Genomic DNA, 27,710 nt, shown 5'->3' on the forward strand with positions numbered 1-27,710 from the left:
TTTTTAGAATGTGAAAGTCAGTAGTTTTTTATTTTACATCTTTGAATGTGCCATCATTTAAGATGCGTACCTGCAGCCAAATGAATTCCTGGCTAACATTATCAAGTAATCTTTAACAACCAAGTAGTCAGGAAATTAGTGTCTTATCTGAAGGGCAACATTTCATACAGCACAGTGTCCCTGGTCACCATGTTGGGGTGCAGCAGGTTTGGAAACTTTGGTACAGAGGATCAACATCCTCTGATCCATTAACACCACTTACAGCAGCAAACTGTTTTCCTTGGAGACTGGCCATCCCAGTCCAGATCATACTGTAGTGTGTAATCAGTGGATCCACAGCATCCTAGTAGACTACTACTAGAGAGGATCTTTAGTGTCTTTTTGGAACACTGTAGAAGTGCAGTGTCCTTACAGATTTATACAAGTATACCAGTTTTCACAACACATGCTAATGAAGTCACAGTGGGTATTATTATTATTATTATTAATTATAATTCACATCCTCACCTTAAGCGTTCATATTATACACATTGATAATCTCACCCACAAGTGTGTGGGGAGGGGTTGTTGGCCTGCTGTTGTTAAACAGCCTATATGTTAGTGTAAGGGGCTTGTTGTCTCTCATTTATTGATGGATTTTCATAAACAAGTTTCAATTATATTATAAAATAACAGACAGACAAAATATCTGCAAATACAGACAGGAAATGTTTCCGGATGTTGTTCACATAGTATATACTGTAATTGGAATGGCTTTCACAGGATTCCATGTACTGTAAGTAGGTACAAGGTGGACATTTAAAGAATAAGAATATTCTAAAGGAGAAAGCAACATTAAGAGACATAAAGTATTAATAACCACACAGTTAATGTTAATAACCACACAACTCCCAAAATGTAAATACAAATGCAAAAAATGTTTCTATAATATGGCATTCAAATATCATGTGATATTCTTTGAATATAAAGTGCAATGGAATTATACTTCTGAATATTTATTTGAGATCTGGTACCAGGGTTTGTAAACATGGGTTAAATATATTTCTTATCATTTATAATAATAATTTATAGTTTTTCCTCAATGCAAATTAATTTGCATTTCTGTGCAATGACATTTTAAGATTATTCATGAATAATCTATTTTACAACAGAAACAGTAAACTTAGTATCTTTTACAAATATTTAGTTCATGTAAAAGTAAAGACATTCTATAATAACAAATATACAGTATATATCACCTGAAGATTATAAGTTATGTTCTTGTACACAGACCGCTGCTCTATTTTTCCTGCTCAATGAAATAGTAAACTCTTGGTAATTTATGTATCCATGTCTGAGGCTTAATTAACACTGACATATACAGTATGCTATTAAAAATGCAAACACTACAAAACTCTTAGTTTCTTTTCCTTTGTTATCAAACTTTCATAACACACAGTATGTTCTGTTGAATACTAATAATGTTATAGATCTGTTTTCAGTAACAAAATATGACAAAATCTTTATTTATACATATGCAATATGGCAAAATAATGTCAGGTTTTTATACGCTGGATTTGAGTTGTAATTTTATGATATGAACACTTGGGGAAGGTGCTTTCAATATGTTGTCCTTATCGACACTAATAAGTTTTTATGAATTGTTGATGTAGCTTTCCAGCGCATCTCTGATGAACTGTAAACTGCGCTTGTAAAGGAAAGAATCCTTTTTCTCGGGTTTGCAGATATTTAGATGATCAACATCCACTTGAATTAGATCGCCAATCCCCAGATCTGAAAAATTAATGGTAAACATGATTAAACGTTACATCAAAAATAATCAAGTGCTACGTTTTCCTGAACAAATGAGAAGAAATTCACAATATACAATCCCATGTGTTTTTTCTTGTGCTGCTTAATTTAAGTTATTATTAATTTCCCTTAATATACTGTATCTATTTTACCTCCCCACAGCAGCCTAAGCACATACCTGCAGACTGCACTGGCACTACATGCATCTTCACCATAGGACCGATGCTGGTGGGTAGTGTTTCTGCAAAGCTTAGTATCTTGAACTTCCTGTCCTTGGCCATGCACAGAAAGCGGTCATTGAGTTCATTAAGTGCAGGGGAATCTGAAAAATGGGAAAAGATGTATTATGGATAGAAAAATTGTCATGTTTACTTAGAATTAAAATGGAATCGAAATTCCATTATCTTAGAATTAAAATATGCCACTGAAATGTTGTAAACATGGCTTTGATATATAAGAAGGTCATTTCCATGTTTCTAACAACAGGAAGGTGTTCCCCTTTTAAAACATCAAATATTTTCAACAGCTAACAGTTGAGAGCAAAACAAATAAATCATTACTAGTAAGCTCAGGAAAAAACAACTAGGGCAGTGTTTGCATACATCATAACAAACAGCATACAGTATGTATTATACTTCTTAGCACTGGGAAAATATTAAACCTAAACTACTAACTTGACTAAATCCAATCATAACACAAAGTGAATAAAAACTTTACTTAAGACTTTAAGAAGTGACCTTACCTTTGGAGAGCTCCTTGACTTCAACCGAAGGAAACAGCAAATATTTGACAGTGACTGAATACTCAGCAATAGAGGTTCCATGATGAGGAACACTATAGAACATTATTCCTTGTGTATTTTTAATTAAGGACTGCATGTCAGGGTCCTTTAAGGCATCAAGGAGCATCTGTTTGACCAGCAAACCTGTGAATATAAGGAAAAACATCTAAGGTTGAAAGAGAAACTGCTAAATTCAAACTTGTAAGATCAAACAGATTCAGTTTGAACATGCCATCCATACATTAAAAGGTAGGAGATGCCCAGTTCAAAATCAATGATTCTTTTTACTTGACTTCCTTATGTTCTATTCTTTGGAGGAGAGGTTAAGTGCAAGGCCTATCATAAGTGTCTTTGCAGGAGTAGCATAATTCACCCTGTAGTCTCTGTAAGTTGCCTTGCACCTTGTCATGGAAGAGAAAACCCCCCCAGAAACTGGAAATTCTTTGATTAAAGACATACTGTATAAGATATAAAAACTGTAAAACAGACCTTAAGCTAAATTGCATCTAGTGATGCACTAGTTATCATAAGCTGAGAGGAAATATATCCTAAGAAATCCTAAGACACCAGCAGGAAGGATTCTCAATACCACATGTTGCATGACTTATCAGTATTGTATGTGTAGGGTGATTGTTCATGATCTTAGAAGATGCTGGCCAGCCCAGTTGGACCCCACACGACCTCACATGAAGCAGACACCTAAGAGTTATGACACCTTTCCCTAGGATTCTTTCTCAAGATCTACGCGTGTTTGTAGGACTCGCTGCTATTCAACTAAGAAGATAATTCTAACATGTCATAGGTGTCTGGATGCAGATATTATACAGATATCTTCAACAGTATCAAATTAAAAAAATGTGCCACATAGGCCTTGGATGCTACATATGAAGGTGAAGATTGGAGAACCTTTTTCTGGACTATATACACAAGAAGGTGAGGCTCTGGGGTAAGATTTGGAGAAATACTGTTGACATAATATCTTGTAGATATGCTGTAAAAGGAGAGATTTATTTGTTTGGTTGTATTTCTATGGAAGGCAAAGTGTTACCATTTGTTACCTAACAGATTTGACACAAAAACACAAAATTCTTCACCAATCTTGACATTTTACTGGTCTCACATTTATTCCGATAGATGATAGCACTCGCCCCCATCATTCAGGAGCTGTTAAGCAGCACTTGCTGGCAAGGTCTCCAGCCTAAACTCTAACTGATCACATCCAGGTCATATGAAATCATGCAATTGCCATTTATGTTGTTCAATTATGGATTCCAGATGAGCTCCAATTTGTTTTAGTATAGGAATGCAAATATCTTCTTAAGAAAAGATTCTGAGATATGATCAACTAAATGGCACTGCAGAATTTTACTGATGCTAGAGTTTACCAGACATGATGTTGTCATTCAACTGATTCATATATGAGGTGTTTACTATATTTTGGTGATTTGACTGCAGCTGTTATGGATTTAGTAATCCACTATTAGCAGGATGAGTAAATATACATAAATTCTATTGAATAAAAATATATATTCCAATGAAAATAATGTTCAATAATTAAAACATTATAAATTGTCTTGAGCACAAGAGATAAGCAGCTTTAAATCTCTTTAGTACAAAATCTAAAGTACAATTTATAAAATCACAGAGTGTCCGTGTCCTGCATTTTAGGAACTTCAGGGGCTTAACTTCCACAGACTTTTTGAATGTGTTGTAATGATGCAAAGATTAATTGGATTGTCTGACATCACTGATTCTCATCTTAAGACCCCCTGAATCCTGCAGGTGAATGGCATTTCTTACACAGTGCTCCCTGCCTCCTTCAGCTGAAAGCCGCAAAAGGCTCAAGACCACAGTCACAGTTTCCTCCATAAATATGACTATTTTAACTTTCATGAACTACTTGAACACAACCTGCTTACAATTCTAGATTGTAAAAAAATACACACACAAATCACAAAATCTTTCAAAAAAACTGAGGAGATTGATACTATACTAGTATTATAGTAAATTGAGATTTACTATAATGCTAGTGATTTTACAATTCCGATACTGCTCAAGTTAGCACTCTGTACTTTTTGACAAGAAAACAGGTGAAAACTTTAATCACAGGGCTTTTACAATTCAATAACACAAAACAGTGCCAGATTATGAAAAGGATTCCACTTCTGAACTTTTCCAAACAATTTAAACCTTACCTCCCATACTATGTGCCACCCAGACAATAGGTCTATCCCCAACCCCAGCAGCCTTTAACTTTCTGAGAAACTCAAGACTTCTGTAGGCCAGAGACTTTCTGCAAAAAATAAAAATGATGCACTGATCAGTTAATTTAGTATTAGTTCCTTATAAGATAAGATCATGGAATAACCCTTTACTTGTTCCTTATAAGATCACTTTATTGGCCTTATACAATTTCTTGTATTAGGAATTTGTCTTTTCGCATACCCCAACTTGCTCTCCATGAGACACACAGATACACAGACAAGGAGAGAGAAGCTTGGGGTCAGAGTGCAGGGTCAGACATTTATACGGCGCCCCTGGAGCAGTTGGGGTTAAGGGCCTTGCTCAGGCGCCCAATGGAGTAGGATTCCTCTGCTGGCCTCTGTATATGAACCAGCAATCTTCCAGCCACAGGCGCAGATCCTTAGCCACAGAGCCACTGCACAGCCCGTAGTATTACTGTACAGTAGTATTACTGTAATTCAAAGTTATGTTAATTATAACAGCCTGGCTACCTACAATTACTGTAAGTCCAAATCAACATGTTGGGTCAAGCACTAATCAAACTGATCTGCAGAATAATTAATCAGCACAACAAGAGTTTGCTAATTATAAGACTTTATTCTCATAATGATAAACTGTTACAGCTTTGTATATTCTGAAACAGATTCTGAAACAGAAGAAGATGGTAAATGGTAAAAACAAGCATGAAAAGATATATATACAGTATATAAATTGTCAATGGGGCAAACACTTCTAACGAAGGGACGAATGAATCAACTTTCTATTTTACTAGAAACACTGAAGTGGAGACAAAAATCAGTCAAAGTGAAGATTTCTTGAAACATGGTTATGAAAAATAAAAGTTCTAAATTCCCAGGATTAATTCCCCATCTAAGGGAATTCTCTTTATAAGGCAATGAGAAGGTTTCAGATTTTTAATTTTTATGTCTTCAATTACTGTAAATGTCTGCTGTAACCCCATACTATTAGTACTGTAAGAGAGTTTAAATCTGAGATTGTCTTAGTTCCTCACTGTTTTTTCTTCTGATGAAATTGTGCTACCATTTACAATTTTTATAACGAAAAGTGTAATTCCTTCAAATAATCTGCGCACCTTTCTTTTTCAGCAGGACATGTTGCTCTCCAGTCACTTAGATGAGAGTCGTATTCCACTGACAGGACCCTGAGGTTTGGACAGTCAGCGGCCAGCCACGTCTAACATTTGAGGAAGAGACGAGAAACAGTAAGTTACCACTTACCCACTGTAATGGATGGCATGCTTCAGGGAAACGCCAGACAGGTGAAGCAAGAGTGCTCCATTAACAGCAATGAAGAAATGTACTGAAGAGGCAAGTGACAGACTAAAATGATCAAGTCTCTTCTTCTCAACCATCAGTTTGAATTAAGTATCTTAAATGTGTTTACTTGGCGTTTATATTCCAACTACACAGCTGGAGGACAATGCCTTTCTGAGAAGGCTTTTGCCTTCATCTGATTTATTTTAACATAAAGCAATTATATAAACCTTCTAAATTGCTTTTTCTAGGTTTCCTACAAGCCTTCAAACAATACACACCTCACTAAAAGGATGATTTGAGTGACTGATTTTTAAGAAGAAAATAAAAACAGTTCTGATTTAATAAATTCATATTGTTTCCTTTGATGGTGAAGAAAAAATGATCAAATTTAAGCACAACTAAATTAAATATTAGAGTGTTCACCGACATTAATGAGAATATAAAACCAGAGCTCTGTTTGCTTACCAGCAAGAATGGTTCTCATACAGTATAGTCTTAGCAGCTAGGTTCTTATATAAGCTAAAGGGAAGAAGCACTTCAGCTCTGATCTAATTTCAGGCTTCCTCCAGAGGGTCTTAAAGCACATGGATGGGACACTACTGAACGTGCACTGCTGATTCTCTAGAGCTGTGAAATCTTTTGTGGCACATTTCCATTCTTATAGTTTCAGACTTTTTTCTCATTTATTTCCCCCACAATTATTCTATTATGGTATTGTTATGATCCAGAGACCAGAGTCTCTAATTAGTTACTGCATTTTGCTTTGTTTTATTGGAATGTGCCTTGATGCAACTGATACATTTTATATACAGTAGATAGACCAATATAATGATGATAATGATTTATGATTTCAAGTGGGTGTCCCCATGATGAGCACTGCTGCCTCACCACTCTTGGGTCCCAAGGTCATTTCTGTACTTAGGACACGTTCTGAGTGGAGTCTCAGGTTTTCTCTAGGAACTCCAGTTTTTGCCCCACAGTCCTAAAGACATGGTGCCCAAGTAAAACAGCATCTCTAAACTGCTCCCCTTATGTGTGAGTGTATGAGTGAATACATAAACATGTGACCCCTGCTATTAACTAGTTTCCTGTCCAAAGTGAAGTCTGACCAGTGGGGCTGGGAAAGGCTATGGCTCACTGCAATCCATAAAAGATATAGAGTCACTGAAAACAGATAATTAAGTCTAAGTTGTAGATGGATTACCCTCTTCTCGTTCCAAATCATTGGTAGTAGCTTATAAGCAAACTCAAATTTAATTGTGATTTTGCAGGGGGTTTGTTTTGCTAAATATTACCACCTTCCCCAGACTTCTCCCTAAAAAAAAGCCTTTAAATTGCTGAGGAAGGTTACCTTTGGCCAGCATTCCGTGTAGTCATCTTTCAAGCTCTCTGCTGCCACATCTCGTACAGGGATGTAGTCCTGCTGCCGCCACGTCTTAAAAGCTGCCCCCAACAGGCCATGAACGAAGAGGACATCTGCTTTCATTGCCTGGCTGGAATGGGCAAGACACTTTGAGTGTGAAGCTCAGAAAGAGTATCGGTGTCTTTCAGCACTGATGGACATTGAACCTCTAATGGTTGAAAGAGAGAGAGAACATCTAATATCTGCAACATATCACAGAGGCGAAAGATGTATATTTTTTTAATGTAGTTTATATGGGACCCATTTATATGTAGTTAAATATAAATGTTATTTTGATCAGTTTTTAAGTATAGTTTTCATGTTGCAAACTTCACTTTTTAAAACAGATTATAACAATGTTATAATAATAATGCTGTAATAAGATTATAACAATGTATTATGTTACACTTATAAAAGCTAATTACTTGAAAAATTACTTAACATAAACCTGAAGAACAACAAAGATTACAGCTGTGAGCACCAAAATAAAGGAACTGAAATTCTCACTAAGACCCCAACAGGTGTGTACAAAGTTATTACAATCTTACCATGTAAATAGAATCAGACTAAGAAGAAAAGTTCCAGTAATCTCACCCTGTGCGACACTGTGGGTGTAAAATATACACGCCATCCTTATACTTCTCCTGTACCACGTCCCTGTCCAGGTTAGCTAAGGCTCTGGCTGCATGAGAGGACTGCATGATATGTGAAGACTTCATTAATTCTGCCAGGACAGAAATCCAACCTGCATCACAGCATTAAAAAAGAAAGAATGTTGGGTATTGATTTAGAATGTCACAAAGTACTTTAGTAATCCTGTGAATACTTTAAAAGAGCTTCTGTCATCTGTATCAGAGAATGCACTAAACATCTCATCCACCCAAATGAAACAAGTAAAAAAAAATCTTATCACAGGATGCCACCTTGTGTTCTCATAATGTGGGTCAACTCATGACTAACGTGTGTTAGGCACCAAGGCTCCATAGGAAAAGGACAGAAAACAAAGCATTACTTCATTTCTGTTACTTCAATGCCATTCGAGAAATCAATAATCAAAGTAACCTATATAATCTCGGTGACAAATACTGAAGCCTAAGCATAAAATGAAGTAAAATACAAGTCTAAACCCTTTCATTAAGACCTTGCAGACAGCTGTTACTCACCTGACTGAACTATATCTGAGTGCACATTTGTACATAGAGCTAAATTGCCTATGATGCGGACGATGTTCGTCTGGATTTTCTGGGAATTTCTGCGGAACTGGTACACTCTCTGTAAGAGCTGCAGACCTCCGTTTGTGACAATTTTTTCACAATGACTAGGAACCTGTGAACAGAAACATCTTCTGTCACCATGAATGCATGAAGATTCCACATACCACCCCAACTACAGTACAATAATGAACTACAATCATAAAAAGGACCATCAGTACACTTAACAATTTAGCCTTTTTCAAAATCAAAGGATGTTGAAACCGTAAATAATGCAGAATTACAAATATTATTACCAATCCATTTAGGTAGAGATGGTAATTTTCTTGCAAATATTCCAAGTGAATAATGCTTTGTTACACAATATTTTCTATTTTTAAAATGGTCTTACCCCTTAATAAGCCATATACAAAAACTATTACTGTGAAATTGATGCAAAGCTTTGTTATCTGCTTATTGAATACACATGAAACTGTCTTCATTGTCAGAGCCTTTGTATTTAATTTTTGAGATCATACATTACATGTAAAATGAGCTGAGAAAATGATCCTGATGCAACACAATCAGGTTGAGGCAACCTTTCTGATTTAAGTGCAGAACCAAGAACATAAATGGTAATAACTGACATGTAGGAGCTGTAAATAATTCATGCAATACTGAATTTTATAAAAGCCTTTAGAGTAGTAGGTTTGAGTAGGAAGCTGCGTCAATATGCTGGCTCAAAAGGAACAAGTAGATTTTAATTCCAGGTTAAAGAGTAGAAAGAAAAAAATGGTTTTGGCTATTGAAGGCTCTATGTGTTCTTTATTGCAATCTACTTTTCTGCCTGGAATTAACCTCTTCTTGTTCTGTTTATACAGTATACAGCACTAGGTTTATTTCTTTGCCATCTAATTCACCATTTTACAGGAATTAAATGTAAAAATAAAATTTCACAATGTATCTCCAGATCTTACTGGACATATGTTTTTGTAGCTTTCAAAAGCACTACATAAATGCAAGGAATTGATTAATTGTTTTGATACGTATCCTCTGTGTCAGATCATAAATAATATTTTATCAATTGCTGGGACTTAAATTAGGTAACCTTTAAAAGTAAAAATGTTTCACTGTTTTACAAAGTTTCTTAAATTTGGTACAGCAACAAAAATGTACAGCTTTATTCTCTCACCACAGTAATCTCATTACAATGATGAAATGTAGGAGCTTTCCAAGGTGAATCTCATTATTTTTGCAACATTTGTTTTTCAGAGCATTAAGGGAACAACAGATGCTGACTGCCAGCAGCTGTCTCAGTTTGTCTTCAATGGAGTAACTCTAAAAGGGTCCAAATCTAAATAATCTTAATTTCACTATCTACGCCCCGAAAACTTTAACTGGGTTATCAGCATTAAGCCGTTTGGCAAAAAGTGCACATTCAGAGAACAACTATAATAGACATTTTCATGTTAGCCCTTCCTTCATTTCCCATTCTCTCTGAAATTGACAAATTTATTTAGCATTAAAACACTATAGTAACAAGGACTTTAATTTATCCCACTACATCACTGCAAACCCACTGACTGCCCACCACTTCACTCTCTCTGGCCACTACCTCAACAGAATTTGTTACCTTAGAGTGCTGCACCAAAGCTTCCACACAGAAAGATTCCACTTTCTCTGAAGGCACCGACGTTAAGCTCTGAGCGTAAGGTAGCCCATTGCCTCCGAAGCACCAAAGCCCCCCCTAAAGACACAAAGGAACATGCTTCAACTTGAGAATTTTCTTCAGATTTTTAAATGTGCTGCCACACTAGGCAATGAAATCACACAACCGAGCAGACGTGAACGAAATCTAATCAAAGAGGAACATTTCTTTCTACTAGGTTCTGACCTAGGCAAAACCGGAGAGAGAAGCTTCCATTTGATTATGCGATTATTGTTGAGAACTTCTGTGGACTGTAATTACACGTGAATGCAATAAGATTACATGTTACATAATTATATTAATAAATATGTATATGTGCACAGATTTAAAAATAATATTATAAACAATTGCTTAAATTAATTTCCTTTTGATATAAAGAATAAATAGATAAAACAGAATACACGATCAGTTAATAAGCATTACAACACCAGCAAAGCATGAAGTGAAGCAGCAAGGCAGGAAAATTAAGCCAAGCACACTAGAGGAACAAATACATGCACAGCTAGAGAGATGATAACGTCATAGGAGTATGCAAGAATCCACAACAAACACAAAAATCAAAATCAATTCACTGTGAACTGTGAAAATAAAAGATGCCGACGGTGTTGTCACCTACTCTCTGGGCTGCCAGTGACTGACTGCTTTCCCTCAGTGCCAGAGAAGTGAGGTACTGCATGCACTGATCCACCTCAGACTGAGGCAGAGACGCCAGCAGCTGTCTCAGCTTGTCTTCTATGGAGTAACTCTAAAAGGTTCCAAATCAAAACCAAGAAGTAATCTTCATTTCATTACCTACAGCCCAAAATCTAACTTCAGAGCAGCTTGGGACACTAAAAACCACACACAAAACACCTGCAATAAGATAAGAAGTTATTCCTTTTAATATTTAAGATATCTGAAAGTTCTCTTTATTCTGCCATTCCACTTGCCTTCGGTTTTAAAGTGAGACCTGCACCATATTTCATTTCACTTTCAGTGATTTTTTCAAATAAAGTATCAATGTGCAAAAAAAATGGTCAAGATCATAGACATGCTGCTAATATGGTGTAGGAGCAGCCATGGCTCTCAACGTGTGGAATATCGTGGGTTTAAATCCCCTGGGTACTACTGTTGTCCCCAGCATGCTTCCCCCAGCTTGCTCCAGTAAAATGTCCCGCTATGGGAAAAATTTGAAAAAATGCAAGTTGCTTTGGATAAAAGTGTCAGCCAAACAAACAGGCCTGCCTAATTTTACTGCTCGTCAGACTTTGTTTTTAACCTAACATAAAAAAAGATGTTTGAAGTCAAAAACCAAAAATGAGATTGAGCTGCTCTTGCGCTCTTATTGTTACTTCAAAATCAAATAAAAAATCATTTGTGACAAAGATTTCAGTCTGCAAAACCAGGTCTGGGTTGAGACACACCTGTGAATACAGCTCCAGAAGAGAAGCTACTGCATCGTATTCACTGTGTAAGACATTTTTACCCTGTAGTGTTTTCATTCTATTCATTCCCAAAATTCACATTTTTTCTGTTACACTTGGAATAAGTTTCTGTTAGCCTTCTCTTCTATGTAACTGCAGCCTGTAGTTTCTTTTTTTAAATTTAAACCATGTTGTTAAAGGTCCCTTTTTCCTGCTACTTAAACATAATTTGGTGTCTGCACTTGCCTGTCTTTTGTTCTACTGGTCCTTCTTCCTTTGCATCACTTTAACAGTTATCTAATAATTTTAGGACTTAAATGTCTTAGGATTTATTTTGTTTTCCTACCATTTCATATTCTTTCTCTGTAATATTTACTTTAGTTTGGTTTCTTCAAACTAGATGCCTGCATTGCATGTAGTTATCCAGGAAATTACACTACATTAGTTTTCACTGTATACAATGTATTAGCCCACACAACACGTTGACTATGGTGACAGCCAGATTTCATAAAGAAATCAAGATCTGATCCTGCTATTTTATTTTCTCATGTGTGATAAATTTGGCATTTTTCCAACATATAAACGAAACATTCTCATTGATACTTGTGAACCTGGACTCTCCTACCAGCTCAACATCCATATATAACTCTGGGTCTGAAGCCATGGAAAAAAGTACTTTCAACTGCAAAGGAACAGAGCCAATGACACCAAAAACGGACAGTATACTGGACCTAGTTTTTCCTTTAAAGCTTCTCAGTGAGTCCTCAGAAAAAATGGGGTAATAATCTTTTAGAACATAGTATTAATGTTCTCTATAGTATTGCAAAAGACTTCTGATGTGGCATTAAAATTGAATACATTTTGCAATCATACCATTTAAAATAATCTGTTCTGTCCATTTTTTAGAACAACATGTACATACAGTGCACTGAAAAAATACTCAGACCCTTGCAGAGTTTTTGTATGTTGGTGCTTTAAAGCTTGCAGTCATGACACTTTGAAGTAGCAATTAATGTTTGTTATGTACAGTACTCAACATATGTCACAGAGCATGTAAATACTGTAGATGTTTAATCTGTTCATACATTTTCCAATCGCTTTATCCAACACAAGGCCGCAGGTCAACCAGAGCCTATCCTGGTAAGCAACAGGAGCATGACAGGATACACCCTGGACAGAATGCCAGTTTGGATGTTAAATATGAAAGATCAATGGAAAAGCCACAATTGCTTAAATACTCAAACCATTTACTGTGAAAGTCCTAAATAAATGTAGGTAGACACAATTACCCTAATGAGACACAATTAGTTGAGTGCCTCGTGTTTGTGTGCAATAATAATGGCTCTTATGATTTCACAATACAAATACCTGCTTCTGTGAGGATGTTTGGTCAAGTAGGAAATTCCAAGCAGAGACTCAAAGGCTCAGAGCTTTCACACCAAGTAAAGGATAAAGTTATTGAAACTTACAGATCAGGAGGAAAATATCTAAGTCTCTGAATATCCCCGTGAGCACAGGAAGCAAGCGGGAGGTGCATCTATCTTCCAAATTGACTACTGTGAGGCTACAGCTACAGTGTCTAATGGCTGAGATGGAAGAAAATGTATGTCAGTCTGCAATATGCAGAACACTTCATAAAATTCTCCTGTATGGCAGGATGAAAAGAAAAAAAAAACATTATTAAAAATAAGCCATCTCAAAGCCTGCCTCGCAAACCATTGGCAAAATGTCATATGGTCAGATGAGGTCAAACTGTAAACAACTGATCTGAATGACAACTAGTCAGGTTTATCGCAGACCCAGCACATCTCCCAGCCACTTAGCACTAATCTACAGTCAAGCATTGAGATGGCAGCATCATGCTTTGGGCAGCCTTCCAGGGGATTAATGATCCAAAGCACTGGAGTGGTTTATGTCCTGAACTGAATCCTATTGGGTACCTCTGGAAAGACTTGAAAACTGCTGTCCATAAGCAATCCCAAGCAGCTTGAAAGAGCGTCAGCAAACCTGCTAAGAGGAAAAGGTAAAATTGCACCAGACTGGTGTGCAAATTTATTTTTGATCATGAATGAATTTGATCATGAAAGAAGTTAAAATTTTGAACCAGGGTTAACATCTGGAATTTCAACAAAATGTTTAATGCATGTTCATGAACATAAAAAAGAAATTGGTTCTGATAAGGATCTTACTGCCCAGTTGCAACTGAGGGAAATTTCCCTACTTGAGATCATGGAGAAGTCTTTCTATGACCAAAACTGAATCCTACCTCCACTTTCATACCCCAGACAAAACAGTGATGCAGTGAACAGAAACAGCCACTCTTGTTGTTATCCTTGTCTCAGAGAATGGTGCCTCTGAGAACTGAAAGCTTTACAACTTTGCTATCTTAGCACAATTTTTGAAAAAACATTTCCTTCTTGAGCACAGTGGTTAGCACTGCTGCCAAACAGCACTGGGGCCCGCGTTCAATTCCCGGGCTGCTATCTGTGTGGAGCTTGTATGTTCTCCCTGTGTTGAAGAGGGTTTCCTAGAGGTGCTCTGGTTTCCTCCCATAGTCTATGTACATACTGGTAGGTCCATTGGTCTCTGAGAAAACACATCCCTGTTGTGAATGTGTGCATGTCTGTGTTTGTGTCTATGTACAGGACTGGCGTCTTGTCCAGAGTCTACCCTGCCTTGTGCCTGTTGCTTGCCTAGTTAGACTCCAGCTCCCCTATTACCTGTGCTTTTTGAAGTTATTAGAAAATGAATAGATGGATTTCTTTCTTGTTAAATCAAATAAATGTTGTATTAGATATAAAGGAGACAGGGTTTAGAAGAATGTTTTACACAATGACATCGGGGACAATAACCTAAAAACAATATCACAGTGTTTTAGTTGAATATACAAAATCCAATTTCTAACGTCTACATGTGGATCTTCGTTCATTCAACCTTTGCTATTTTTCTTCAATTCTATTTCCAAGTTGATCCTCGTCATGTTTTCAAATTAAAAAACTATGTATACCCACATCATCAACAGCAGGAAGGAGAGGTGGGGGGAGAAAGAAGCGCAGGTCCACATCTTTTGTGCGAGCTAAACCGATTGCTGTTCGGTGATCACTGGCCTGGGCCACGGTTCTGTACTGGTAATCTGCAAGATACACAATATATTAAAATGACAATAGAGTTAAATAAGTCTAATGTTTGGCATGCCTGGGGAAGAACCCAGATGCAACTAACTAAAAGCACATTTAATCTATTGATGAGGTATTTTCAGAAATCGGGGAAACTGAAAATGTTTTTTTTTTTCCAAATGTTACCCAGGGGATTATCATTTTGCTCTTTCAAATGAAATGAAGCTCCTGGCTTACACAACCAGGGGCTGCAGGAAAGTGTGTTAAAAAAATTCCAAAGCACCCTCATCTCAGGATTTAGAAGGCTCAGTACAGGCCCAGTCTGTTCGATGAGGAATCAACATTCCGAGCTTTAGAGCTCCCCTGACACTCTTTGAATATGGGCATTTCCCCTTCCATTCCTGTTTAGTTATTTTTCCCAAGGCTGATGTTTAATGTGCTGACAAAGGCTGATTGTTCTGGTCCACCCTGGAGTTGCCTGTCATTCTGTGAGTGACTGAAAGTTCAGCTGGGACATTAATCAAAACCCCTCTGGGTTTTTTTTTTTATTGTTTCACCCTCCTGTGATTGCACACCCTTTTAAGAAAAGTTTAACGGGGTCTTGATGTTTGCAAAGATTTGGTGCAGAGAAGTGTCCCAAATAGCCATATTCGCATACAGTATATAACGAGTCCATCCCTATACCATTGATAGTGGACTAAAGTATAGTATATACAGTAGTATGTATGGTGAAAAGACATACATAACCCTCCCTTATATGATAAAATGAGCAGAAGTAGGTAATATATTTAATTAAAATAACACTGATCAACTAAAACAACAGGAATCACAAACTTATCATCATAAACTAACGGATCTTCCCCTGCATCCAGCAGATGTCTGTACTTCATCTCTCTTTAATGAGAAGGCAATAAAGCTGTCGGCAAGCCTGTAAAGCCTGTAACTCGACTCCAGCCTGTCATTCCCCAAGCTACTGCAACAGAACTGGGAGTTCTCATTACATTACAGAGATGTGGATTCTGGGTAGTAGGTACTTGGGCAGGGAGAAGCCCATTCGCTAGCTAGATTCGCCTCACAATCCTAGTCAGTTGTGCAGTTAATTTCAAAGCAAACTGCACGTAACCTGAGGCTCAGTTTCATCAACGCTCCGCTCTCCTGCCATTCAAGAGCCCGTCGGCCAGACAGAAGCACAGAAGAACTTTATTTGCCAATGACACATTTGCAGACGTCGGGACACGACTGTGCAATCCAAGGTAAAAAAACAGGAATACGACTGAGCGCATAGTGGGCTTCAAGTTATCCTGCAGCCCTTCCTGCGTACCGTGCCAGTGCGAGTTCTCCGCCAGCTGCTGGACAGCCTGCAGGCGCTCGTCTCGATCAGCTGAGCGGGTTCTCTTCAGCAGCAGCCAGAGGGAGCACTCATGGGGGTCCACATCCAGCTTGCTCAGTTGTTCTTTCAATGCAAATAAGTCATCGAAAGACAGTGTTCAGCGCATCAATGCTTTTCCAAAAACCATATAGTATTTACATAACTGAATGCGAAAGAAAGAAAAGAGAAGGATAGCTATTTTCACAAAAGTCTTTCAAGGGTTTTCAGCTAGCCTGGGTATTGAGTGGTTTGGCGCTTGAGATACAGATCTGGCTATAACCTGCTCAGCTGAGTAAAAGGCAGCTGCTGCATAAGTTGGTGAAGGAAGCAAAGTAAAACAAATGGGAGAGAGAGTTAATTTATACTAAACAGGATGTGAGTCATTCTGGTATTCCAGTTAGAAACTCCATTAAAAATAGAATACTGCTATCAGCATATGTTTTGGAAAAGGGAAAATATTGAATAACTACTGTGTCACAGTATTGAAATTACAAATACTGTACCTTTGCACCTGTGTAGGCACAATATAAAATGTAATATGTATGGAGGGATAAATCTCCTCTGTAAAAATCATGCTATTTTAATAATGAATAAATTGCAGCACAACAGCAAGAGTTATAAAAAATGGTCAGAATGGCACAGGAAGAGTGGAGCAGGTGTTTCCTGACATTAATCTGATCCATTAATAGCAGGGTTGGACCTTTAAGGAACCTGTACAATAGCAGACCCTCAGAGCAGAAAGTTGCATAGCCTAATTTTTTAAACTGTTCTGGTGCGTCTATGACAGACCAAAACTTCCTGACGACAGGAGCACTATGGGTAAGGCTATCGTAGTTTATTCAGATTCATAAGCACAGTAATATGGATACTGTGAGGAAGTGCTGTGTTCCAATAGAAGGTTCCATGTGCATTTTGTTTTCATAGAGTTATGACTTCCTGTAAAAAAACGTGAGCACAAAAACTAGATATGAATAGTATTATTAAGCCAGCAATACCAATTGGTCTCTTCCCCAACAAAGTATGTTTCTATGACACGCCTATGCACTTGTCTGACTTTTTTTTTTTACAAGATTAAAAGAGAGCTCTTGCTTTGTTTATAGTATTCAAGGTAAGCAGCTTTTGTCAGTTTCTGATTCAAGGTAAAATCTCAGATGAGAATTTTCAATGAGCTTTCCTATAGGAATAAGTGAAGAACAGCAATGTGCAATCTGAATACCTTCTGTTCAGTATTGTTGGAGAAGATTTCAAGCTTCCTAAAAACTATTTATCAACATTTACAAGTAGGAATACGAGCATCTGCTCTTTTAAGACTTCTAAAAGAGTGTCAAGACATTTCTATTTGTGACACTTGTGACACTTTCACTCCTCACATGAAAGACCCTTTTCACAGTTTTAAGCTGTTGTTTTGCACTTTTCAGAGAACATCTCAATTGTAACATCAGGGAAACTTTCTTACCATCCAAAGGCCTCTGAAGGATCTTTGTAGATGTTTCTAGCAATCTTCTTGCTGCTCTGTGCAGCTCCTTCCTCACCTTGTATGTGATGCCTGGGGACAAAGTCATGAATATGTGAACATACAATGACAAACAATGATTAAAGTATTCAATATCCTATTCTGTAACATACAATATAAAAATAAATAATTACCATCTTTTTTATCTTGACTTTTTCAGAGTCTTTTTCAAACACTAAATGAAACCAAGAAAAACACTTAAGCACTGAATAACATCACACTGCTTTAAAAAGAAACTGCTTACTCAGTACATCCTTGCCAACACTAAAGTGCACCATTTATAAGACAGCTCTTGTACTGTACATTGCATTACTGTACTGAATACTGTGGGAAAAGAATGTTATATAAGACTTTTCCAAAGAGACTGGAAAAAGCTCTATTAAATAATGCAGAAACACAACGGGTAATGCATTAGATCCCTAGAAAGGTCTATAACTACACTGATACATCCAGAAATGTAATACTAAACTAAAAGATTAATTATTGCCTAAATAATTAGTGTATTTTTAATTCAGTGTACCAGAGTTACACTGGTGTGTTGGTGTGTTGCCTCTTGTGTGGGCCAGAAAAACAGATTGTTACTTAGAGTCTAAATCAGCTACTAAACAAGCAGTATTGAGGTACCGTTAAAGATAATGAAACATATTTTGTTCCTTTAAAGATTATAGATTTTGATCTGAACATGACACAAACTGTCACTAGCTGGTTTCAACAGATACACCACTACTTGCATTATTCGTTTTTGCTTCCTTTTAGCCCTGCTCACAACAGAGCCATACTGAAAAGACAGAAACCTACCTAACTTGCCTATGGATCTATCAATATATACAGAAAGTATTTATCCCTCCTGAGCAATTACAAATCATGTTACAGCCACAATGTTTCATACTCAAAGGGGCAAAAATATTTTTATTAACAAAATATATGAAAAATGCAAAACAGGAATAATTTGTTTACTGAAATTCTCCACCCCACTGAGACAAATGAATCTCTAAAGGATTTTATTTTTTATAATGCGCTTGAGGTTTGCTGATTTTGAACACTAATGCATTAGGCTTTGTGCATCAGCGTATACATGGGTGTCACTAGTTTGCAAAAATGTTTTGTTTTTGCTTTCCTTCATAATAAGGTTACAAGGAGATCTAAACATAATACAAGTACTGTAGCTTAAGGCTGTACTATTATGTTAATAGAACGTTTACTGTTATACTACTATTGTTTTTAAAAATGAAAAAAATAAATGAATACTCATGCAAGACATGCAATCCTAAACAATATGGTCTAATCTCTTTGCTATCCTCTACATTTATATACATCACATATCAGATATAACACACTTTTCCCAAACATTAGAAAAGACAGATACAGATATCAACATAAATCTAAGCCTTTTTTCTTTGGGAAGCCTGTGAAGAAATACTAGATGTCAAATTAAAAAAAACTAAGCTAGAAGGAACTTTTAGAAGCACAGAAGACTTAAAATATACTTAATCAAACGGAAGAAAAGCACAGACAATAAAAAAAATATCAGAGCCCTCAGCCTTGCAGCAGAGAGTCAATTTTTTTACACTGCCTTTGCTTATCCTCACCAGTTAACATTCACATCTATGTTCTTGGGTTATATTCATATCCTTTCAGTGTCCATGCCTGCTTTAAATGAGTTCATATGATTTGATCATTGGCTAAACTGTACATTTCTTTGCAAGGAGATTTTGTTTTCCTATGGATTTTCTCATGGTTCACATAATACAATGAAAGGGACCTGAATCTGGACCTGATATTTATCTATGCCTTCTGGAGCTATCAGTCCTGGAAAGATTTTCAAGGAAATTACACTCATACTGCAACAATTTCTAAGTTTCCCCTTTGGTTTCATTTAGCTTTATTTACGTTTTCTCTTACTCCTCTACTTTTCAAGTTCATATTCTATAATAAACAGTCTATTAGCACGAAGAAGTAAGACAACAGATACATTTAAATAAATAGACTTTCAAGAAGGACTGAAGATCGAAAGTAATGTCTGCTTTTTAAAATTTCCTTAAAAAGTAGCTCTCTGCCTAAACAGTTGAGTTCTACCGTGGCATGTGTTAATTAACTTCAACAACAAGAATAACGTCTCTGTGTGCCTCAATCACACTTTTTACCTTGAAAAACAACAGAAGTCAAATTGCATTCATTAAAGTTATCCACATGAATCATGTGTGGGTGGCTTTGTCACAAGGGAAGGAAAGCTCCCTCTAATTTTCCTACCCTACGCTATCAGTCAGTCCAGGCCACAGTCGCAGTGTCCCCGCCAGGTCCATCCTTCAGTGCAGATTTAGACCCAAGCTTCTATTCATGCAGTCTTACTTACTAAGCAGTCTTACTACCAAACTGGACACTTCAAGACAGCGTGCCTGAGGGAACAGCTTAACTCAAAAAAGCAGACAGATCCAGCACAGAAAAGAAAACATACCAAAGGTCTCCTGCTCCTTGAAGGGGGCGGCGTTGAGATAGATATATGACTTAAGCTTCTCTTGAAGGACAGCTTGAGTATCGACAGTCACTGCTTTGTTCAAAGATACAATCTCATATGTGATAAAAACACAGCCACTGGAAAGGAAAAGACGCAGCAGCTGTTAGCAGCACACATGGACATTTGGTAACGACCACACCCATTATATTCAAATCGATTCTGTTCCAAATTTCCTGGAGATGGATTTTGAATAATGCCTGAGCCTGATTAAACTTTGCTTGGGAAGTCATGCTATTGATGCCGGTGAATGGAAAATTACTTGCTTCCTCTCCTGCCATGTGCAAGGTGCAAGCCCAGTAAGAAACAGACCTTACCCTAAAATAACAGCCCCGGACAACTTCATCATTTTACCTATGATCAAAAAGAGAAATGCATTATTCACCTCCTCAGTATTAAAGTGTATAACCAAATTTATCAATGTCTAAAACAGGTTTAAATGTTGTTTTCTTCAGATTTACCATGATCCGTCAAGCATCACACACTTTCTATTGTTTACTTGAATGCATACTGTAACTAAAATGTGCAGAAAAAAAGATCGAATGGCCCAATCGAATTGCACTTCGAAAACAGACACTGAAAATCAAGCTAAGAAGCACACATTAAATATAATATGCAATGTCATTGCTGAATGATGGTGAAAGAACATCATGCCAATGTCACTCAAAGGTATTTACTGTAGGTTTTAACTGTTTTATCAGTGTGTTCAATCTTCACATGTCAAAATAACAAAAGGATATACAGTAAATATATAATTATGTGTAAGTCATCACTTTCTTATCTACAGATAGTGTAATTATCATCTATATCCAAACAGAACATTTTAAACTGTTGATTGAACTATTAAGTCTTAAACACTTAATCACAGCATTAGGTTAATGTACATGGTGTGGCTGAGAAGCAAGCAACACTGCATTCCACTTAACTTACTATTTTCAGAAAAGAAATTCCACACCAAATGAATGCCAACAGAGACGAGAAAATGGACAACAAAAAATGTAGACAAATTGAGAATGTGCATGTCTAGGTGTCGTTTAGTTCTGTTTCATCCTCTTCAGGTAATCATATTCTGTGTTACTTTCTCAGACAGTTTATTCATTTCCCAGGAGGGGGCCCTCCTAGTTTGGTCAGTAATTTTATTTGTTTCATTGGCAAAACCCATAAGGTCCTATAACAAAATTTTTGCTCAATTAACATTGCTTATTTTGGGGAGGGAGATTCAAATCTATTTCTTTTTTACAATTTTTTACAACAATAAAGTACTTCTATAAAACTATGTTTTCTATAAAACTATTGTTGCCAAACAATATAGAAAGGAGTTTTAACTGTGGTATGTCTAAACACAGTTCCCTGCATTATAAGGGGTGAAATATAAAGATTTATGGCACACCAAAAAAGACAACATAGCATTGGAGCCCTTTGATTCATAAGCTAGTACATACAGTAGTAGTATACTTTTCAATCCCTAACAGTTCCCATGATCAGTCTTGACCAAGTGTATTTGTTTCACTATGCAAGCACATCTCTTTGGACTGAGTGTGACAGACCTGTGTGTGAGAATAGAGGGCTGTTGTCTGCAAACAGTATCAATCAATAGTAAACTAATTAATGGATACTTCTTTTGAAAATGTCATTCTTGCCTTTAAGATTATTGAATCTTTAGACACCAGTATGGCATTCATGGGCAGTACGGGCAATGAGGGCTAGGATCCGATAACCTTGGGGCCTCCTGAGATACAAAAAATACCTTTTGGAATTCTTGATGCTAGACTGTATAAAGATGAATAAATAATATTATAGGTTAGACAAGCTATTCGTCAATAAGCACCTTATTCAGGAGGTAACCCTGCAGCAAGGCCTTTTCTTCATCTGAGGTCATGTGGCAAGATAAATATTTCACTGCCTTGTAGAAATAAAGGACATTCAGTGCAGGCAAAGGGTTAATTCTTGTACAGAAAATAGTAAATGGTACAAATGTTCAGTTTCAGCCACCCTTAGAATATATATTTCACTGAATCAACCACATGTACACTCCAGTTTCTTAGGCCAAGTTAATTAAGTGGAATGAATACTCATGAAACATGTTAAGTAAGTGTAATTCATATTAGAAAGGGGAGATGTAATAGACTACTTACAGATATCCTTCCACAGCAAAAGTCTCTTCACTCCAGGTGTAGAACTGCTCATTTTCCGAGAACAAATCATACAGTAGGCCAAGACAGACATCCTCTGAATACACAATATGTATAAGTAACAAGTAACCTGAAATAAAACATTTAATACATTATTTAACATATTAGCATTTGAAAGTGTTCAGTGGCTGAAATGGGATAAAACAGCTAATATGCCATCTCTTCACAATGGGTACTTGTACTGAACTAATCTCAAATCAACATGGGATACTGCAAACATGAGACAAAAGGTACTGTAGTCAAACTAGACAAAACAGGAACTTTTTTGGTCTATCAGACAGAAACTCAACACAATGCAATTGCTGCCAAACATAATGATGGCAGTATTATGTGATACAGGGATGTTAAAAAAGAAAGTACACCTTCTCAAGATTCTATGGTTTTAAGAAGTAAGACATTTCTGACCTTCACCTACTGTAGTTATCACCAAGTCCTAACAGTTGATACATCTAACCTAATGAGACAAATGACACACTCACTTTTTACTTGGTCATCATTTATTAAACAAAAAAAATCAGCCAACATTCAGAAGCTTTGTGTGAAAACGTAAGTGCACCCTGTCTGCTTCATTATCAGTTAAGAAGGTAATTAGAATCAGGTGCTGCTTAACAAGTGCACATGATTAGTTGATCAGCAGGAAGTGCTTCCAACCTGTACATGAAATCAGAAACTGCCAGTTTGGTCTGAAGCATTCAAAATTGTGATAACACATCATGCCTAGGTCAAAAGATATCTGTGACAGTCTCAGAGAAAGAATTGTTTTGCTGCTCAACAGTCAGGGAAGGGTTACAAAGCCATTTCCAGACAATGTGAAGTCCATCATTCCACATTGAGAAAGATAATTTATAAATGGAGAAAGTTCAAAACAGTTGCCAACCTACCCAGGAGTTCAAATTCACCCCGAGATCAGACTGTATGATGCTTCAAAGAACTCCAAAGCTACATGCAGGGATATACAGGCCTCTGTCGATATGGTAAATAATAGAGTTCACAATTCTATCACTAGGAAAAGACTGGCTTTAGTGGAAGGATAGCCAGGAGAAAACCCTCCTTCAAAAAGAACACTGCTGCAAGACTGAGGTTTGCAAAACAGCACCTGAGTGAACCACAAGATGTCAGGAACAATGTCCTCTAGACAAATAAGACCAAAGTGGAGTTGTTTAGCTGTCTCAGTAAAATGACACGTATGGCGAAAACCCAAAACTGCGTATCACCACAAGAACCTCATACCAAATGTCAAGCATGGAGGTGGAGGGGTAATGATTTGGGTTGCTTTGCAGCTCAGGACATCTACACCTCATAACCATTGAGTCCACCATAAATTCCTCATTATACCAGTGCATTCAAGAGAAAAAATGTGAGACCATCTGTTCAACAGCTAAGGTTTAGCCGGAAATGGATTATACAACAGGTCAATAATCCAAAACACACAAGTAAACCTACAACCGAATCTCTGAAAAAGAAAAGAATTAGGATTCTGGAATGGCCAAATCAATGTCCAGACCTCAACCCCACTGAGATGCTGTGGCGGGGCCTAAACAGAGCTGTGCATAAACAGATGGCCTCAAACATCACCGAGCTGAAGCAGTTTTGTGAGGAGGAGTGGGCCAGAATTCCTCCCAGGTGAGGTTTGAGACTGGAAATGTTTACTTCAGGTTATTGCTGCTAAAGGGGATTCCACATATTACTAAATCACAGGGTGCACCACTGATTTTTTGGTAAAATTGTGTGTTATCTGTCACATGAGGTTAGATTTCTCTACTGTTAACACTTGGTGAGGACGAGGGGAAGGTCAGATAAGTCTTAATATATAAACCCATAGAATCGTTAGAGGGTGTACTTTCTTTTTCACATCACTGTAGTTCTTCTCATTAGATGTGACTGGGAAGCTTGTTAAGACTGAGTGGAACAAACAGGCTTCATACATAAAACCGGGATGTAAATTCCCTCTTTAGCAGGATGGCCACATCTACAGTATACTGTAGTGACTTAGAAATAATGCCCACAGAGCTTTAAAGAGCTTGAGCAAATATAACAAGGAGTAATGTGTAAAATGCTGGAGAGATTTACCCAAAAAGATATGCAGCTGTAACTGTTGCCACAGGTGCTTCTACCCAATATTGAGTTCACTAGTCTGAATATTTATGCAAAGAACAAAATTTATTTTTTTTCTCTATAGTTTTCATTGTACTCTGACATGTGAGCACATCATTGTACTCTTTCATGTGTACTCTGATTTGCCCTTAGAAGTCTTTAGTTTGAGCATTCAGGTTTAAGCTTTAAAAAAATCAGGATTAAGTCTAAAAATTGTGCATGCATCATTTTGTAATTTCACAAAAGGGGACCCCATAGAAAAAGTTTGAAAACTTTTGCAAGGTGCTGTTTGTATCACAAAAACAGCAATGAAAAGCAAATAAGAACTATCAAGGCTGTATCTATGCTAGAAGACGTGTTATATTACATGCTACACAGCTGTTGATACATTTCGCTACAGCAAACATACAGTAGCTTATAAAAAATAAGATACCTAAAATTACTGGTGTGGTGAGGGGGGAAGGCATGGCGCAGGGACAGAAAAAGCAGAAAAGTTAAAATAATGAGATCAGCTACGTGCAATACTTAATATATGTTTGTGAAAAAAACGCCTATATTTAACTGGAACTCATTCAGTGAAAAACGAGACCAAAGGCAACGATAATTTATATAAATTGGGAACAGGGTGCTACTTGCTTAAAAAACGTTTCCGAGAGCCGTACCTGTACACCCAGTAGACTCAAATTCAAACAACTTCTAGTGGTTTTTTTCACTGCGATTCTATTCTTATTCGAAAAAGGGAACTGAAAAAATAAAGCTCATAGCTCTCACATTGTGAATATGTACATTCTTTCTTGACCATTCTGGATTCCGGAATGCAACACAAAGTTTACATTTACAAAACCTGACAAATCTGTGCTTACACGCAGTACAGCTGCTAGATTAATGACACTTCTGGCGAGCAATATACTTTGTGCAAACTTATGAAAAACTAGTAACTGGAATTATCTTTTAATACTACTGATATCATTCTGCACGTTTGCCCGTGCATAGAAGAAGGCTAATTATTTTAAAACGTCTTCACTGTATTTCAGAACAGCTCAAAAGCCCTGAAAGCAACGCCAGTTAATTTGTTACATTTGTAGCTTAAAGATAAATACGTGTCATAACATAACTACTGGCAAACATCAAAGCTTACAACTGCAGCATTAATCATCTCAAAAATAATTTCTCTATTTATTCGAGTTTTAATGTTCAGAAGCCTTTTTATTTTTTTTCGCAGACAGCTTTAGCATTTCCACATCGCTCACCTACTGTCTATAGTGTCCACTCTTCACCAATGTTGGCGACACGTGTCGCAGGAAATCTACGTCATCGCCTACCGTAAACCTTTATATTTTGAATTAATTTACCGTAAGTTTAGAAATATCAGCACAACTTTTGAGCAGTTGGTAGTTTTTTGTTTTATTAAATTCCATGATGTGCTCAAGTAAAGCCGAAGTATCAGTGTTTATCACCTAAAAGCTTTTTTTCCTTTTCTTTTTTTAAAAAAATAGTTGAAAATACGAATTATGTAATTTTTGGAAAAGAAAACCATGACACCAAACCCACCTGTACCTAACTCTTACAAGAATAACCTGAAGCAGTGGTTCTCAGATGTGGGGTTGTGGAGTATTGGAGTGAGAGACCTACAGGGAAATCCAGATTGTTTCTGCAAGTAGTGTTGGTAGACCAGTAGGTGGCTACTAGTCTACCAGAGTCTTCCCTCTGGTCCTCAATTTCCAAACGAGTGCAGCAATATGTTGATCGGTATTACTGTGTTGAAAGAGGTTCCATTCTTGCAATGAAGCATTAAATTGGAGCCCTAATTACTCGGTCATTAAAGATCCCGTGGCAGATTTTAAAAGAGTAGGTGTCCCAGTGTCCTGCCTGAGCTCCACTCTGGACTTATACAAGTTGATTTTCCTAAACTTCTCTTAATTCAATTGGTAAATCCATTACTGCACAGCTACACTCCAGAAGGGGGTCCCAATCTGTGTGTAGTGCTCTGGGAATCTTTTGGATGAAAAGTGCAAAATACACGTAACAAATATTTTTTTTAATTGATCACCTATTAAGAACTGTTTAGTCAAAAATAAAGGAGCAAACTCTTAATAAATTGTTGATAATAATATTAAAAATAAACAATCTGAAAATGCAATCTCATTACTGTAAAGCCAAATCAAATTCTACCCAAATCACTTTTTGACACAGCGAGCAGATAATGGTTAGAATAATTTGTTAATTCATGAAGTTTAATCTATCTAGAATCATGTTATGGTAGTACAACTGCACAGTTTTGGAAAAGGTTGTTATGAAGTGAATCTACATACTGTACAATGAAGAGCACCTGGCTTGTGTCAACATTTCCATTTTCAAAGCAAGGGAATGTTTGCTGAGATTTAGGTGTCCCAGATTCAGTGAGCAAAGCAGTTGCAAAATTTACCTTTGTACACCTTAGTTAAATAGATTCTGGGTAAATGTCAATCAACAGTCCAGGAACAGGGAATAACAGGGAATAGAGATACAGATAGAGAGAGTGAAGAAGACAGGGTAAAGGAAGGAGAAAAACAGAGATATTGAAGGCAAGAGCTCCTTGTTCAGATCATCGGGAAAGACCAGATTGGAGCTAAGTTTTTATTTTTAAGTGTCCCTGTTAAGAGAGTTTGTTATTTTGTTGTTGTTAGGAACTTTGTTTTCATGTGTAAAGAATCCCTTGGTTAAAAACAGCCTCCCCTGGTTATTGGGTGTATTTTTAGAATAGGGACATAGTTTCCCATTCATTTTGTGATAACTGAGTTTACAAAGAGAGATTGAACCACAGATCATATTCTGTTTAGTTTAGAAGGCAGCTTATCTCTTTTTTGGACCTCTGTAGGCATTATTTAAGAGTCAAGTACTTGGTAGCAGTCTGGGGTTTTTCTGGGTGGTTAGGATGTTAGACCTCTGGGATGCCTCATTGGGAAGTTTATACATAGTGTAAAGTCTGTGTTTTACACAGAATATGCTTATAAATGTGTATACATATAAGCCTGTGTGTAGTTTATCGATTGTATTGTCATTATTAATAAACATTTGTTTTGCCCAGTGGAACAAATAACTCATGTGCCTCTAACCATACCAAATGCTTTGGGATATT

General features: G+C 36.9%; 1 protein-coding gene across 1 annotated transcript; it reads right to left on the reverse strand.

Annotated features, from left to right (window-relative positions):
- On the reverse strand, positions 1-25,880 carry serac1 (serine active site containing 1). Its single transcript, XM_088908438.1, has 17 exons — positions 25,843-25,880; positions 22,442-22,568; positions 20,624-20,660; positions 20,250-20,386; positions 17,738-17,827; positions 16,234-16,365; positions 14,808-14,929; positions 11,010-11,138; positions 10,319-10,432; positions 8,659-8,821; positions 8,090-8,240; positions 7,445-7,586; positions 5,910-6,010; positions 4,768-4,865; positions 2,534-2,716; positions 1,970-2,113; positions 1-1,773 (listed from the first exon to the last, which is right to left on the reverse strand). Exons 2-17 carry the CDS (start codon positions 22,530-22,532, stop codon positions 1,634-1,636), a joined length of 1,974 nt encoding a protein of 657 aa, XP_088764564.1. The 5' UTR covers positions 22,533-22,568; positions 25,843-25,880; the 3' UTR covers positions 1-1,633.
- Between the last annotated feature and the right edge of the window lie 1,830 nt (positions 25,881-27,710).

This window comes from Atractosteus spatula, chromosome 2 (genome assembly GCF_055471065.1).
Source record: "Atractosteus spatula isolate fAtrSpa1 chromosome 2, fAtrSpa1.hap1, whole genome shotgun sequence".
In the NCBI taxonomy this organism is placed as follows: domain Eukaryota; kingdom Metazoa; phylum Chordata; class Actinopteri; order Semionotiformes; family Lepisosteidae; genus Atractosteus; species Atractosteus spatula.